The sequence below is a fragment of the Taudactylus pleione genome, unplaced genomic scaffold, assembly GCF_031769625.1.
Source record: "Taudactylus pleione unplaced genomic scaffold, aTauple2 ptg000885l, whole genome shotgun sequence".
Classification (NCBI taxonomy): domain Eukaryota; kingdom Metazoa; phylum Chordata; class Amphibia; order Anura; family Myobatrachidae; genus Taudactylus; species Taudactylus pleione.
In genome coordinates, this window is record NW_028285286.1 from 1,684,066 (window position 1) to 1,700,746 (window position 16,681).

General features: G+C 42.2%; 1 protein-coding gene across 1 annotated transcript in view; it reads right to left on the reverse strand.

The window, feature by feature from the left end:
• Positions 1-16,681, reverse strand: part of ITFG1 (integrin alpha FG-GAP repeat containing 1) — a 270,576-nt gene that overhangs the window by 13,923 nt on the left and 239,972 nt on the right. Inside the window, exons 16-17 of the mRNA XM_088458986.1 lie at positions 9,284-9,366; positions 114-231 (exon numbers count right to left, since the gene is read on the reverse strand). Of these exons, the coding sequence (XP_088315112.1) occupies positions 114-231; positions 9,284-9,366 (201 nt within the window). The remainder of the gene's footprint in view (positions 1-113; positions 232-9,283; positions 9,367-16,681) is intronic.

Here is a 16,681-nt window from a genome sequence, read left to right on the forward strand (position 1 = left end):
GTATAAGGGAGGTTTCTCATGTCTCCTGTACAGCAGTGTATTACTAGCACTCCCGTATAACACGGCTTGTCACACTGCTGACCACTGTACTACGTGTGTGCCATAGGGCGTACCTTCTCTTGCCAGTGCAGGATTCCAATTATAGCCAGGATGAAGACACAGACGCCGATGAGGGCGATGGCGGTCAGTAGGACAATGTTACTGGGCGTCAGGTACAGCTTGGCACTCCAGCTGGGGAATAGAGGAGAGACCATTATGGATGCAGCGCACGTAATGAATCATCTTCAAATTACACATTATCAGTATAAATGGGGATCCGGCAATGTATAAAAATCACAGATATGTCCTTATACACCTAGTCTCAATACGCCATACAGTGGGAGACACATGGCGTGAGTGAGCCGTACTGAGCAGTGCAATTGTGTCTTATTCACAGCGAAACACCACTCAATCGCCGGGCTGCGACATTAACTGCACAGGAATTAGTGTTAAATATGTACAGAGTCGCAGATGGAACCTGGTGTATAAAAAAAAATATCTGCGACCGCTGCGTCAGAGCACTCCGTATACAGGTCCAGAATTACTCGCACGCAGTGTGATGTACACACTCTAATATCACATATCACATTGATCAGCGCAGTCTCCATAAGCGGTTTTGTTGCATCCAATGTTTTAATTTGTGTGAATAAGAAGCGCACTCGAGCAAAGACGACGCTCGGCGCAAGGCGAGTCGCCGATGACCAGGCTCGCCGAGAAGGGCTTTTTTGCACGTTTGCGGCAATGGGGTATGAAGGCACATCCATCACAGAGAGGACCTGACCCTTATAGTAGAGGCAGCCAGTTTGTGTGCTGGACCAATGTTCACGGCCTACTTAGGAATGGCCACTGACCATTGATGACTACAAATCATCGATAGTTGACCACAGATGGTTTTGCCACTGATGGTGGAGATCCAATGGATCTCTGCCATTGATGGCACATATCCTCCAATGTCCTACAAGGCACTGGGAAACAGTCCAAAGCCCCGCCCCCAAATATGATTGGCCCGCTGCACAACAGACTAGGGCTGATCATCGGTGGGTGAAACCATTGATGGTTTTATGTCGATGGTTACACACCATCGAGGTTACTCACCGGTGGCCATCCTGAGGCCTACGTATTAGTCAGGATATCACAGACATGAGGCAAACTCACAGACATCATCACAGTCAGAGAACACAGGACGTTTAATGTACAAAAAATGGACCAACAAAGGACAGTGAAAGATATCAGTGTATTGTATGCACTATGTTTACACTTTACACAGCTGGAGATGAAATAAATACTGTAGTAAGAGCTTTAAGGGTGTGCAGCGGTTGTGCTTCCCAGGATGCTTTGCAGGCCAACGTCGCAGATATAACGGTAACCTGTCACATTTCGTCTGCACCCCTCATGTTTGTTTATTCAGTATCTAAAATCCACCCAATTGACTAAAAACTGGGCCAGAACTGTGTACAAGCTATAAGCAGTGTAACTGTGTCTTATTCACAATACAGCACCAGAGACCACTCATATCGGGATGCGGTCACTATGCCGGCACACGCTGGTGCCGGAATCCCGCCACCTGCCAGAATACCAGCGCCGGCATCCCGAAGGTAAGTAGTGGGGTTAGGCACATAGGGGGAGGTTTAGCCTCAGGGTTAGGCACTTAGGGGGGAGGGTTAGGCGCTTAGAGGGGAGGGTTAGCCTCAGGGTTAGGCACTTAGGGGGGAGGGTTAGGCACTTAGGGGGGGAGGGTTAGGCACTAAGGGGGGGAGGGTTAGGCACTAAGGGGGGGAGGGTTAGGCACTAAGGGGGGGAGGGTTAGGCACTTAGGGGGGGAGGGTTAGCCTCAGGGTTAGTCACTTAGGGGGGAGGGTTAGGCACTTAGGGGGGGGAGGGTTAGGCACTTAGGGGGGGGGAGGGTTAGCCTCAGGGTTAGGCACTTAGGGGGGAGGGTTAGGTTTGGGGTGCAGGAAGGGGGAGGTTAGGTTTAGGCACTAGGGGGGGTAGGCTAGGGTTACGGAGAGGGGGAGGGTTAGGATACTAGACAGGTGTCTGTATCCTAACCCTGTCTGGATGCCGGCGTCAGGACTTTGACCGCCTGGATCCCGAGCGTCTGTATCCCGTACCCAACCCCTCATATCTTTTCAGCTATTGTGGAACTGAAAGTCTCAGCATGACCTGCTAGCCAAGCTGTACTACTACATCGGTTGGAAAGCCAAAAATTGCTTACCATTGACTACCAAAAGCTGGCAGCAGGGGGATTGCTGGGAGTTGTAGTCCATATGTTCTTAGTCTAGAATTCGTGATTTGACGTACATTAAATCTGCAGGCTTCAGGGCGGCTGAGATCAGGGCTATGATATGTCAGGGACATAAGTGTTTCTTGGGAGTTGTGATATTAATATAACAGAGTCAGAATCTTCTGGTCATACGCAGGAGAGAGAAGACAGTGAGCACACATCTGACTATAAATATCTCGCCGTGCTGCGTTCTCTTAGGAACAGGATCATGTAAAACTACACAGCCCATATGTCTGATACGAGCCTATTCCCTAATGTACATACAGTCAGGTGCATAAATATTGGGACATTGACAGAATTTTCAGATTTTGGCCTCTAGTCACCACCACAATGGCTTTCAAATGAAACAAACAAGATGTGATTTACCTGCAGACTTTCAGATTTTATTTTAGGGTAATTACATCCAAATCAGGTGAACGGTGTAGGAATTACAATGGTTTCTATATGTGCCTCCCAGTTTTTAAGGGGCCAAAAGTAATGGGACAAACTAAACAATCCTAAATCTAACTTTCACTTTTTAATACTTTGTTGCAAATCATTTGCAGGCAATTACAGCCTGAAGTCTGGAACGCATAGACATCACCAGACGCTGGGTTTCATCCCTGGTGATGCTCTGCCAGGCCTCTACTGCAAATATCTTCAGTTCCTGCTTGTTCTTGGGGCATTTTCCCTTCAGTTTTGTCTTCATCAAGTGAAATGCATGCTCAATCGGATTCAGGTCAGCGGATTGACTTGGCCATTGCAAAACATTCCACTTTTTAGCCTTAAAAAACTCTTTGGTTGCTTTTGCAGTATGCTTCGGGTGATTGTCCATCTGCACTGTGAAGCGCCGTCCAATGAGTTCTGAAGCATTTCACTGAAGATGAGCGTATAATATTGCCCGAAACACTTCAGAATTCATTCTGCTGCTTTTGTCAGCAGTCACATCATCAATAAATACAAGGGAACCAGTTCCATTGGCAGCCATACATGCCCACGCCACGACACTACCACCACCATGCTTCACTGATGAGGTGGTATGTTTTGGATCATGAGCAGATCCTTTCCTTCTCTTCTCTTCCCATCACTCTGGTACAAGTTGATCTTTGTCTCATCTGTCCATAGGATGTTGTTCCAGAACTGTAATGGCTTTTTTAGAATACTTATGTACATGTGATTTCTTAGTTTTTTAGTTTTTTTTAAAATTCAATTTGCAAGAATTTAAAAAAAAATAAAAAACTTTTTACACGTTGTCATTATGGAATATTGTGTGTAGAATTTTGAGGACAAAATTTTTTTTTTTTCCCATTTTGGAATAAGGCTGTAATGTAACAAAATGTGGAAAAAATGAAGCGTTGTGAATACTTTCTGGATGCACTGTAAATTATATAATTAGTGACCTTCAGTAAGGTCCATGGTTACTGATGACAAAAAGCTACAGTCAGGTGCATAAATATTGGGACATTGACAGAATTTTCATATTTTGGCCTCTATTCACCACCACAATGGCTTTGAAATGAAACAAACAAGATGTGCTTTAACTGCAGACTTTCAGATTTAATTTGAGGGGAATTACATCAAAATCAGGTGAACGGTGTAGGAATTACAATGGTTTCTATATGTGCCTCCCACTGTTTAAGGGGCCAAAAGTAATGGGACTATCAACTCAAAAGCTATTTCATGGACAGGTGTGGGCTATTCCCTCGTTATTTCATTATCAGTTAAGCAGGTAAAGTGTCTGGAGTTGATTCTAGGTGTGACATTTGCATTTCGAAATAACTGCTGTAGACTCTCAATATGAGATCCAAAGAGCTGTCACTATCAGTGAAGCAAGCCATCATTAGGCTGAAAAATCAAAACAAACCCATCAGAGAGATAGCAAAAACATTAGGTGTGGCCAAATCAACTGTTTGGAACATTCTTAAAAAGAAAGAACGCAACGGAGAGCTCAGCAGCACCAAAAGACCCGGAAGACCACGGAAAACAACTGTGGTGGATGACAAAATAATTATTTCCCTGGTGAAGAAAAACCCATTCACAACAGTTGGCCAAATCAAGAACACTCTCCAGGAGGTAGGTGTATATGTGTCAAAGTCAACAATCAAGAGAAGACTTCACAAGAGTGAATATAGAGGGTTCACCACAAGATGTAAACCATTGGTGAGCCTCAAAAACAGGAAGACCAGATTAGAGTTTGCCAAACAATATCTAAAAAAGCCATTACAGTTCTGGAACAACATCCTGTGGACAGATGAGACAAAGATCAACTTGTACCAGAGTGATGGGAAGAGAAGAGTATGGAGAAGGAAAGGAACTGCTCATGATCCAAAACATACCACCTCATCAGTCAAGCATGGTGGTGGTAGTGTCATGGCGTAGGCATGTATGGCTGCCAATGGAACTGGTTCCCTTGTATTTATTGATGATGTGACTGCTGACAAAAGCAGCAGAATGAATTCTGAAGTGTTTCGGGCAATATTATATGCTCATATTCAGTCAAATGCTTCAGACCTCATTGGACGGCGCTTCACAGTGCAGATGGACAATGACCCGAAGCATACTGCAAAAGCAACCAAAGAGTTTTTTTAAGGTTAAAAAGTGGAATGTTATGCAATGGCCAAGTCAACCCCCTGACCTGAATCCGATTGAGCATGCATTTCACTTGATGAAGACAAAACTGAAGGGAAAATGCCCCAAGAACAAGCAGGAACTGAAGACATTTGCAGTAGAGGCCTGGCAGAGCATCACCAGGGATGAAACCCAGCGTCTGGTGATGTCTATGCGTTCCAGACTTCAGGCTGTAATTGCCTGCAAAGGATTTGCAACAAAGTATTAAAAAGTGAAAGTTAGATTTAGGATTGTTTAGTTTGTCCCATTACTTCTGGCCCCTTAAAAAGTGGGAGGCATATATAGAAAACGTTGTAATTCCTACACCGTTCACCTGATTTGGATGTAATTACCCTCAAATTAAATGTGAAAGTCTGCAGGTAAATCACATCTTGTTTGTTTCATTTCAAAGCCATTGTGGTGGTGAATAGAGGCCAAAATCTGAAAATTCTGTCAATGTCCCAATATTTATGCCCCTGACTGTATGTTTACTGTTATGTTCTATTCCTCCCCGGCAGCGCTGTTATCGGTGTATTATAGTAGTCGTCTTATTACGGGACGCAGCTTTTCCCTCATATGCGTGATCCCAATAAATCCTCATCTTTTGCCTGTCGGCCATTCTGAAATCATTTCATTTGAACAATGAGTGACACTGGCATTGAATGATTTAATTTACTGTTCTAGATCTAATTCACTGCCTCCTGCAAACAATTTGTATGGAAACGATAGTATGACGAATTACCCCACATATCAGTATTCATAGCCATCGCTGTCAATCGCGTCCCGTGGAGAGAGTAAAATGTGAATCACTCCTTACCCCATACACAGATGACATTCATTTACCTGCAGGTTCCGCCGGATTAGTACCGGCACGGAATTGTTACTGTATCATGTTTGCATTTTGCCGTTTAATCCTTACCAAGAGCTGAAGTGACCCAACCGCCCCATAAACAAGTGTTGGACCTATGGGGCTGATTAGACATGTACGCAGATCAAGAGATTGTTTTCCATTGCACACACGCAGCGATTGTTTGTGAATACGCTCGCATCATTCGCAAAGTGAGTGACAAGGGGTGGCTAGGCCAACGCAGGTGTGTCTGACCATTTAGACGCTGTTTCATTCGCCATTGCGATCTCCTTCGCAGCATGGAAGCCCTCTGCGTGTTGGGAGAGACGCTGTGTTTGCGGCATGGTCAGACTCTCTGCATATGCTGCACGGCTGCCCGATCTGCGGCGATGTCACCGTTGTTTATGCCGGTGCGTGACGTCGGACAGATATGAGAAGGCAGCAGTAGGCGTCTGTATGCTCGGTTAAGCTTTGGAGACAGCATATCGCAGCTACCATTACATTATCTTCCATCTCTAAACACACTCATTTCTGAGAAGCCTCTGCCCACACAAGTGGTGACTTTTATACCTAGGATTAATGCAGGAACGGCACTAGATTTTAGACGGCAAACAACGAACATTTAACCCTATCCTGGTTTGGACAACTTTCCTGCAGACTGATCCGTCTCATCCATTTGTGTGATGCAGTTGTCCTCTGTACTCGCGTGTGATGGTTGTACGAGCGAGCCTTAAACTTGTTGTGTCTGACGCACTGCTAGCTATGACAGTCCAGACTCGGGTAACTCTCCTAAAGTGGCCTAAGTGCAAGACAGTGGGCAGGGGATGGCGCTGGGGACTACAACCCATAGATGGATATGGGGAAAGGTCCCTCTATGGCTGATCTAGAGGCATTCTGAATTCCTTATACATATTCCTCTAGGTAATGACATGGCTCGGTATTATTATATACATCAGCAGCAATAAATAGGGGACCTGGAAGAGAGGAAACGTATGATACAGTTTTGAGGTCTAACTCACAGTCAGCACATGGGAACTCGGTGCAGCTAGCCGCGGCGCGCAGCCTGAAACACGCAGGGTTAAGAGGGCTGCCGTATTTGTTGGCCGGGCAGTTGTTTGATGCATTATTGTCAGAGATTTCACACAACCGCTTATTATCTGCAAACAGCGAGGTCCGCACAACGAGTGGGAACGTGCACATTATTCTGCAGTGATTGCAGAACAGGGGAAGGTGTAATCTTCTGCCCATCTGTTATTGTGTGTAATCCAGGCGCACTTGTGATACGTCCACATAACACAAGTCATTTCACACATTCAGCTCCTGAGTGTATATTTCTGTGTGCCACGGCTCTGCTTGTGTTATTACATGGAGTATAATAGAGTATATAAATGATAGCCTGCATTATATGCTTTACGCACACAGCACTTGCAAGCCGAGTACTCACCACCACCCATAACACCGTTTTACCAATTTCCATTATATACACGGACACAAATAAAACCACCGTACAGTAATTATGTTAAAGGAATCAATTATTAAAACACAGATACAGATGTTTGTGTTTGGGCTTCTGGTAGGATCACGGCCATTAATAAGGATAGGGTTTTTTTTTTTAAAATAATGATAAAATTATAGTTGTCTTGTGGCTTAGACCAGTTCCTAGTGAAGGGATAGGCTGCATTCTCAGTGATGTCACTGGCTTCTAGTGAATGGATAGGCTGCAGTCTCAGTGATGTCACTGGCTCCTAGTGAATGGATAGGCTGCATTCTCAGTGATGTCACTGGCTCCTAGTGAATGGATAGGCTGCAGTCTCAGTGATGTCACTGGTTCCTAGTGAATGGATAGGCTGCATTCTCAGTGATGTCACTGGTTCCTAGTGAATGGGAAGGCTGCATTCTCAGTGATGTCACGGACTCCAAGGGGTAAATTTACTAAAGTGAGAGTTTTTAGAAGTGAGCTTTAAAAGTGATGTTGCCCATAGCAACCAATCATATTCTACTTAACATTTAACTAGCACCTTCTAGAAGATAATAGCTAGAATCTGATTGGTTGCTATTGGCAACATCACTTTTAAAACTCATTTCTAAAAACGCTCACTTTAGTAAATTTACCCCTCAGTGAATGGATAGGCTGCATGCTCCGTGATGTCACTGGTTCCCACTGAATGGGTAGGCTGCATTCCCAGTGATGTCACTGGTTCCACTTCCTAGTGATTGGATATGCTGCATTCTGAGTGTTGTCACTGGATCCTAGTGAATGGATAGGCTGCCTACTCAGTGATGTCACTGGCTCCTAGTGAATGGATAGGCTGCATTCTCAGTGATGTCACTGGCTCCTAGTGAATGGATAGGCTGCATTCTCAGTGATGTCACTGGTTCCTAGTGAATCGATAGGCTGCCTACTCAGTGATGTCACTGGATCCTAGTGAATGGATAGGCTGCATTATCAGTGATGTCACTGGCTCCAATGAAATTGATATATTGAATTCTTAGTGGTGCACACATCTCATCTTATAGCAGCATAGGAATACCATCATGTCACTTCTAAACAGTAGGCACCACAATTTTCAGCCACGGCTTTGTATAATCAGGGATATATTTTCACATTTCATTTACAACTAGAACTGCACTCAGGATACAGTTGCATTCAATGCACAAATAGCTGAACTGTGCTCTCTATGCCAGGGCAAGGAAAACTAACAATGATTCTTGATAAGGGGAAGAAAGATAAAGCAATGTATGTAGTAAAAGTAGCAGGAGTATATATAAAAGTGTATAAGCTAAAGACGTCTGAAGGTGAACTGCATCTTTATGCTGCAAGAACTTGTGGGCTACATACATCATACAGATTGGAGCAGACCTGTTTAGGAAGCCCCCAGAATGGACGCTGCTGGGCCCACTCCCCGTTACATATCCCTCTTTGCGACTTATTAATTACAGCGTTAAACCAAGCCGAAACACTTTCCAATGAGACAACTTAAATGCTCTCCGTTCTGATACAGATTTACGAGCTAATTGCACAGGGTCTGACTCCAGGCTTCCCTCCCGATTACCAAAATAACTTGGATGACACCAGAGAGGAAAATCAATAGATACTTATTAACAAAGATACATTTGGAGAGATAGCGGTAAATTCCAGGAATGAGAGCGCCGCGGGGGGATATGAAGTGGCTGTGATCTCAGACAACACGCATAAGTATTAAATAACCCTTCGCTGTCTGAGCAGTCTCCGCGAAGCGCCGACATTGTGTTAAAACTTTGCCCGTTGCTCTTAGGCACAGAAAATGATCAGATTACAGACTGTTATAATAAAAAAAGGAACAAATAAAAATAATATATCAGTTGCTAATAAATCAATTTGCAATTTATCATCGTTTTTTGGAGCCACGTGTGGGACGTATTATACCGAAGCGCCAGCCTTGTGCGACACCCGATCACTGGCACCTCTGTAGTACATAGTAGTGACCTGAGCTGTGCATTAAGGACTCAGGTGAGCTCGCCACTTCTGGCCAGGTGCGCAGAGTTACCTTTTAGGTGTTTCGTGCGGGTACGGAATAACAATCAGCTGGGAATTCGGGATGATTGCCGTCCATTCTTGCTTCCTTATTTGCTAAAAGAAGAAATCAAAGTGTGACTGATGAAACCACCAGGAGACATTAATAATACAGGGCTCCCATATAAACAGAGTCATTCATTTATTTAGGATTTAATCAGATTTTTCAATGACCATTTCCATAGTTAATTTGCAAGGGAAAGTCATGTCTGATGATCGATGGCTAAATAGATTTATATCTCACAGCAGATAAAGAAAAGCGTTTATATAACAGACCAAGAGTGAATGCACACACATAATATACACACATCTATATAAATAAAAGCACACACATAATATACACACTTCTATATAAATAAAAGCACACATAATATACACACTTCTATATAAATAAAAGCACACACATAATATACACACTTCTATATAAATAAAAGCACACATAATATACACACTTCTATATAAATAAAAGCACACACATAATATACACACTTCTATATAAATAAAAGCACACATATAATATACACACTTCTATATAAATAAAAGCACACACATAATATACACACTTCTATATAAATAAAAGCACACACATAATATACACACTTCTATATAAATAAAAGCACACACATAATATACACACTTCTATATAAATAAAAGCACACATATAATATACACACTTCTATATAAATAAAAGCACACATAATATACACACTTCTATATAAATAAAAGCACACATAATATACACACTTCTATATAAATAAAAGCACACATATAATATACACACATCTATATAAATAAAAGCACACACATAATATACACACTTCTATATAAATAAAAGCACACACATAATATACACACTTCTATATAAATAAAAGCACACACATAATATACACACTTCTATATAAATAAAAACACACATATAATATACACACTTCAATATAAATAAAAGCACACATATAATATACACACTTCTATATAAATAAAAACACACATATAATATACACACTTCTATATAAATAAAAGCACACATAATATACACACTTCTATATAAATAAAAGCACACACATAATATACACACTTCTATATAAATAAAAGCACACATATAATATACACACTTCTATATAAATAAAAGCACACACATAATATACACACTTCTATATAAATAAAAGCACACATATAATATACACACTTCTATATAAATAAAAGCACACATATACATATATGCACACATATAATATAGACACATACATATATAAATAAGCACACACACACACACACACACACACACACACACACACACACACACACACACACACATATACACACACATATACCTAGAAGCACACACACATACAGTCAGGTGCATAAATATTGGGACATTAACAGAATTTTCAGATTTTGTCCTCTATTCACCACCACAATGGCTTTGAAATGAAACAAACAAGATGTGATTTAGCTGCAGACTTTCAGATTTAATTTGAGGGTAATTACATCCAAATCAGGTGAACGGTGTAGGAATTACAACGGTTTCTATATGTGCCTCCCACTTTTTAAGGGGCCAAAAGTAATGGAACAAACTAAACAATCCTAAATCTAACTTTCACTTTTTAATACTTTGTTGCAAATCCTTTGCAGGCAATTACAGCCTGAAGTCTGGAACGCATAGACATCACCAGACGTTTCATCCCTGGTGATGCTCTGCCAGGCCTCTACTGCAAATGTCTTCAGTTCCTGCTTGTTCTTGGGGCATTTTCCCCTCAGTTTTGTCTTCATCAAGTGAAATGCATGCTCAATCGGATTCAGGTCAGGGGATTGACTTGGAAATTGCATAACATTCCACTTTTTAGCCTTAAAAAACTCTTTGGTTGCTTTTGTAGTATGCTTCGGGTCATTGCCCATCTGCACTGTGAAGTGCCGTCCAATGAGTTCTGAAGCATTTGACTGAATATGAGCATATAATATTGCCCGAAACACTTCAGAATTCATTCTGCTGCTTTTGTCAGCAGTCACATCATCAATAAATACAAGGGGACCAGTTCCATTGGCAGCCATACATGCCCACGCCATGACACTACCACCACCATGCTTCACTGATGAGGTGGTATGTTTTGGATCATGAGCAGTTCCTTTCCTTCTCCATACTCTTCTCTTCCTATCACTCTGGTACAAGTTGATCTTTGTCTCATCTGTCCATAGGATGTTGTTCCAGAACTGTAATGGCTTTCTTAGATGTTGTTTGGCAAACTCTAATCTGGTCTTCCTGTTTTTGAGGCTCACCAATGGTTTACATCTTGTGGTGAACCCTCTATATTCACTCTTGTGAAGTCTTTTCTTGATTGTTAACTTTGACACATATACACCTACCTCCTGGAGAGTGTTCTTGATTTGGCCAACTGTTGTGAAGGGGTTTTTCTTCACCAGGGAAATAATTCTTCTGTCATCCACCACAGTTGTTTTCCGTTGTCTTCCGGGTCTTTTGGTGCTGCTGAGCTCTCCGGTGCGTTCTTTCTTTTTAAGAATGTTCCAAACAGTTGATTTGGCCACACCTAATGTTTTTGCTATCTCTCTGAGGGGTTTGTTTTGATTTTTCAGCCTAATGATGGCTTGCTTCACTGATAGTGACAGCTCTTTGGATCTCATATTGAGAGTCGATAGCAACTGATTCCAAATGCAAATGTCACACCTAGAATCAACTCCAGACCTTTTACCTGCTTAATTGATAATGAAATAACGAGGGAATAGCCCACACCTGTCCATGAAATAGCTTTTGAGTTGATAGTCCCATTACTTTTGGCCCCTTAAAAAGTGGGAGGCACATATAGAAACCGTTGTAATTCCTACACCGTTCACCTGATTTGGATGTAATTCCCCTCAAATTAAATCTGAAAGTCTGCAGTTAAAGCACATCTTGTTTGTTTCATTTCAAAGCTATTGTGGTGGTGAATAGAGGCCAAAATATAAAAATTCTGTCAATGTCCCAATATTTATGCACCTGGCTGTACCTATGAGCACACACACACATGCCTATAAGCACACACACACACATGCCTATAAGCACACACACATACCTATAAGCACACACACATATATACCTATAAGCACACACACATATACTTATAAGCACACACACATATACCTATAAGCACACACACATATACCTATAAGCACACACACATATGCCGATAAGCACACACACATATGCCGATAAGCACACACACATATGCCGATAAGCACACACACATATGCCTATAAGCACACACACATATGCCTATAAGCACACACACACACATATACCTATAAGCACACACACATATACCTATAAGCACACACACATATGCCTATAAGCACACACACATATACCTATAAGCACACACACATATACCTATAAGCACACACACACATACCTACAAGCACACACACACCTATAAGCACGCGCACACATACCTATAAGCACACACACACACACACCTATAAGCACACACACACACCTATAAGCACGCACACACACCCACACACATACCTATAAGCACACACACACACACATACCTATAAGCACACACACACACACCAATAAGCACACACACACACCTATAAGCACACACACACACGCCTATAAGCACACACGCCTATAAGCACACACACACACCTATAAGCACACACACACACCTATAAGCACACACACACACACCTATAAGCACACACACACACACCTATAAGCACACACACACACCTATAAGCACACACACACACGCCTATAAGCACACACGTCTATAAGCACACACACACACTTATAAGCACACACACACACACCTATAAGCACACACACACACCTATAAGCACACACACACACCTATAAGCACACACACACACACCTATAAGCGCACACACACACACACACCTATGAGCACACACACACACCTATAAGCACACACATAACTATAAGCACACACACACAAACCTATAAGCACACACACATACATACCTATAAGCACACACACACACACACATACCTATAAGCACACACATATACCTATAAGCACACACACACACACCTATAAGCACACACACACGCCTATAAGCACACACACACACACCTATAAGCACACACACACACGCCTATAAGCACACACAACACATACCTATAAGCACACACATATATACCTATAAGCACACACATATACCTATAAGCACACACACACACATATACCTATAAGCACACACACATATACCTATAAGCACACACACATATACCTATAAGCACACACACATACATACCTATAAGCACACACACACACACACCTATAAGCACACACACACATATACCTATAAGCACACACACACATATACCTATAAGCACACACACATATACCTATAAGCACACACACATATACCTATAAGCACACACACATATACCTATAAGCACACACACATATACCGATAAGCACACACACACACATACCTATAAGCACACACACATATACCTATAAGCACACACACATATGCCTATAAGCACACACACACATACCTATAAGCACACACACACCTATAAGCACGCACACACATACCTATAAGCACACACACACACACACCTATAAGCATGCACACACACCCACACACATACCTATAAGCACACACACACCTATAAGCACACACACCTATAAGCACACACACACACACATACCTATAAGCACACACACCTATAAGCGCACACACACATATCTATAAGCGCACACACACATATCTATAAGCACACACACACACACACACACATACCTATAAGCACACACACACACACACACACACACCTATAAGCACACACACCTATAAGCACACACACACACCTATAAGCACACACACACACCTATAAGCACACACACGCCTATAAGCACACACACGCCTATAAGCACACACACACACACCTATAAGCACACACACATATACCTAAAAGCACACACACATATACCTATAAGCACACACACATATACCTATAAGCACACACACACACACCTATAAGCACACACACACACACCTATAAGCACACACACACACCTATAAGCACACACACACACCTATAAGCACACACACACACCTATAAGCACACACACGCCTATAAGCACACACACACACACACACACCTATAAGCGCACACACACACACACACCTATAAGCACACACATAACTATAAGCACACACACATATGCCTATAAGCACACACACATATGCCTATAAGCACAAACACACATATCTATAAGCACACACACACCTATAAGCACACACACATATACCGATAAGCACACACACACACCTATAAGCACACACACACCTATAAGCACACACACACATGCCTATAAGCACACACACACATGCCTATAAGCACACACACATATACCTATAAGCACACACACATATACCGATAAGCACACACACACCTATAAGCACACACACATATACCGATAAGCACACACACATATACCGATAAGCACACACACATATACCGATAAGCACACACAAACCTATAAGCACACACACATATACCTATAAGCACACACACATATACCGATAAGCGCACACACACACCTATAAGCGCACACACACCTATAAGCACACACACACATGCCTATAAGCACACACACACATGCCTATAAGAACACACACACAAGCCTATAAGCACACACACACATGCCTATAAGCACACACACACACACATACCTATAAGCACACACACACATGCCTATAAGCACACACACACACCGATAAACACACACACATATACCTATAAGCACACACACACCTATAAGCACACACACACACATATACCGATAAGTACACACACATATACCGATAAGCACACACACATATACCGATAAGCACACACACATATACCGATAAGCACACACACATATACCGATAAGCACACACACATATACCGATAAGCACACACACATATACCGATAAGCACACACACATATACCGATAAGCACACACACATATACCGATAAGCACACACACATATACCGATAAGCACACACACATATACCTATAAGCACACACACACACCTATAAGCACACACACACACACACCTATAAGCACACACACACACACACCTATAAGCACACACACACACGCACACCTATAAGCACACACACACACACACACACACACACACACACACACACATACCTATAAGCACACATATACCTATAAGCACACACACATATACCTATAAGCACACACACATATACCTATAAGCACACACACATATACCTATAAGCACACACACATATACCTATAAGCACACACACATATACCGATAAGCACACACACACACACACACATACCTATAAGCACACATACATATACCTATAAGCACACACACATATGCCTATAAGCACACACACACACATATACCTATAAGCACACACACACACACACACACATATACCTATAAGCACACACACATATACCGATAAACACACACACATACACCGATAAGCACACACACACACCTATAAGCACACACACACACCTATAAGCACACATACACACCTATAAGCACACACACACACATACCTATAAGCACACACATACCTATAAGCGCACACACACATATACCTATAAGCACACACACACACATACCTATAAGCACACACACACACATACCTATAAGCACACACACACACACACCTATAAGCGCACACACACACACCTATAAGCGCACACACACACATACCTATAAGCGCACACACACACATACCTATAAGCGCACACACACACATAAGCACACACACACACCTATAAGCACACACACACACCTATAAGCACACACACACCTATAAGCACACACACACCTATAAGCACACACACACACACCTAAAAGCACACACACATATACCTAAAAGCACACACACATATACCTATAAGCACACACACACATATACCTTAAGCACGCACACACACCCACACACATACCTATAAGCACACACACACACCTATAGGCACACACACACGCCTATAAGCACACACACCTATAAACACACACACCTATAAGCGCGCACACCTAGAAACACACACACACCTATAAGCGCGCACACACACACACACACACACAACTATAAGCACAAACATAACTATAAGTACACACACATATGCCTATAAGCACACACACATATGCCTACAAGCACACACACATATGCCTACAAGCACACACACATATGCCTACAAGCACACACACATACATACCTATAAGCACACACACACACACACATATACCTATAAGCACACACACATATACCGATAAGCACACACACACATGCCTATAAGCACACACACACATATACCTATAAGCACACACACACATACCTATAAGCACACACA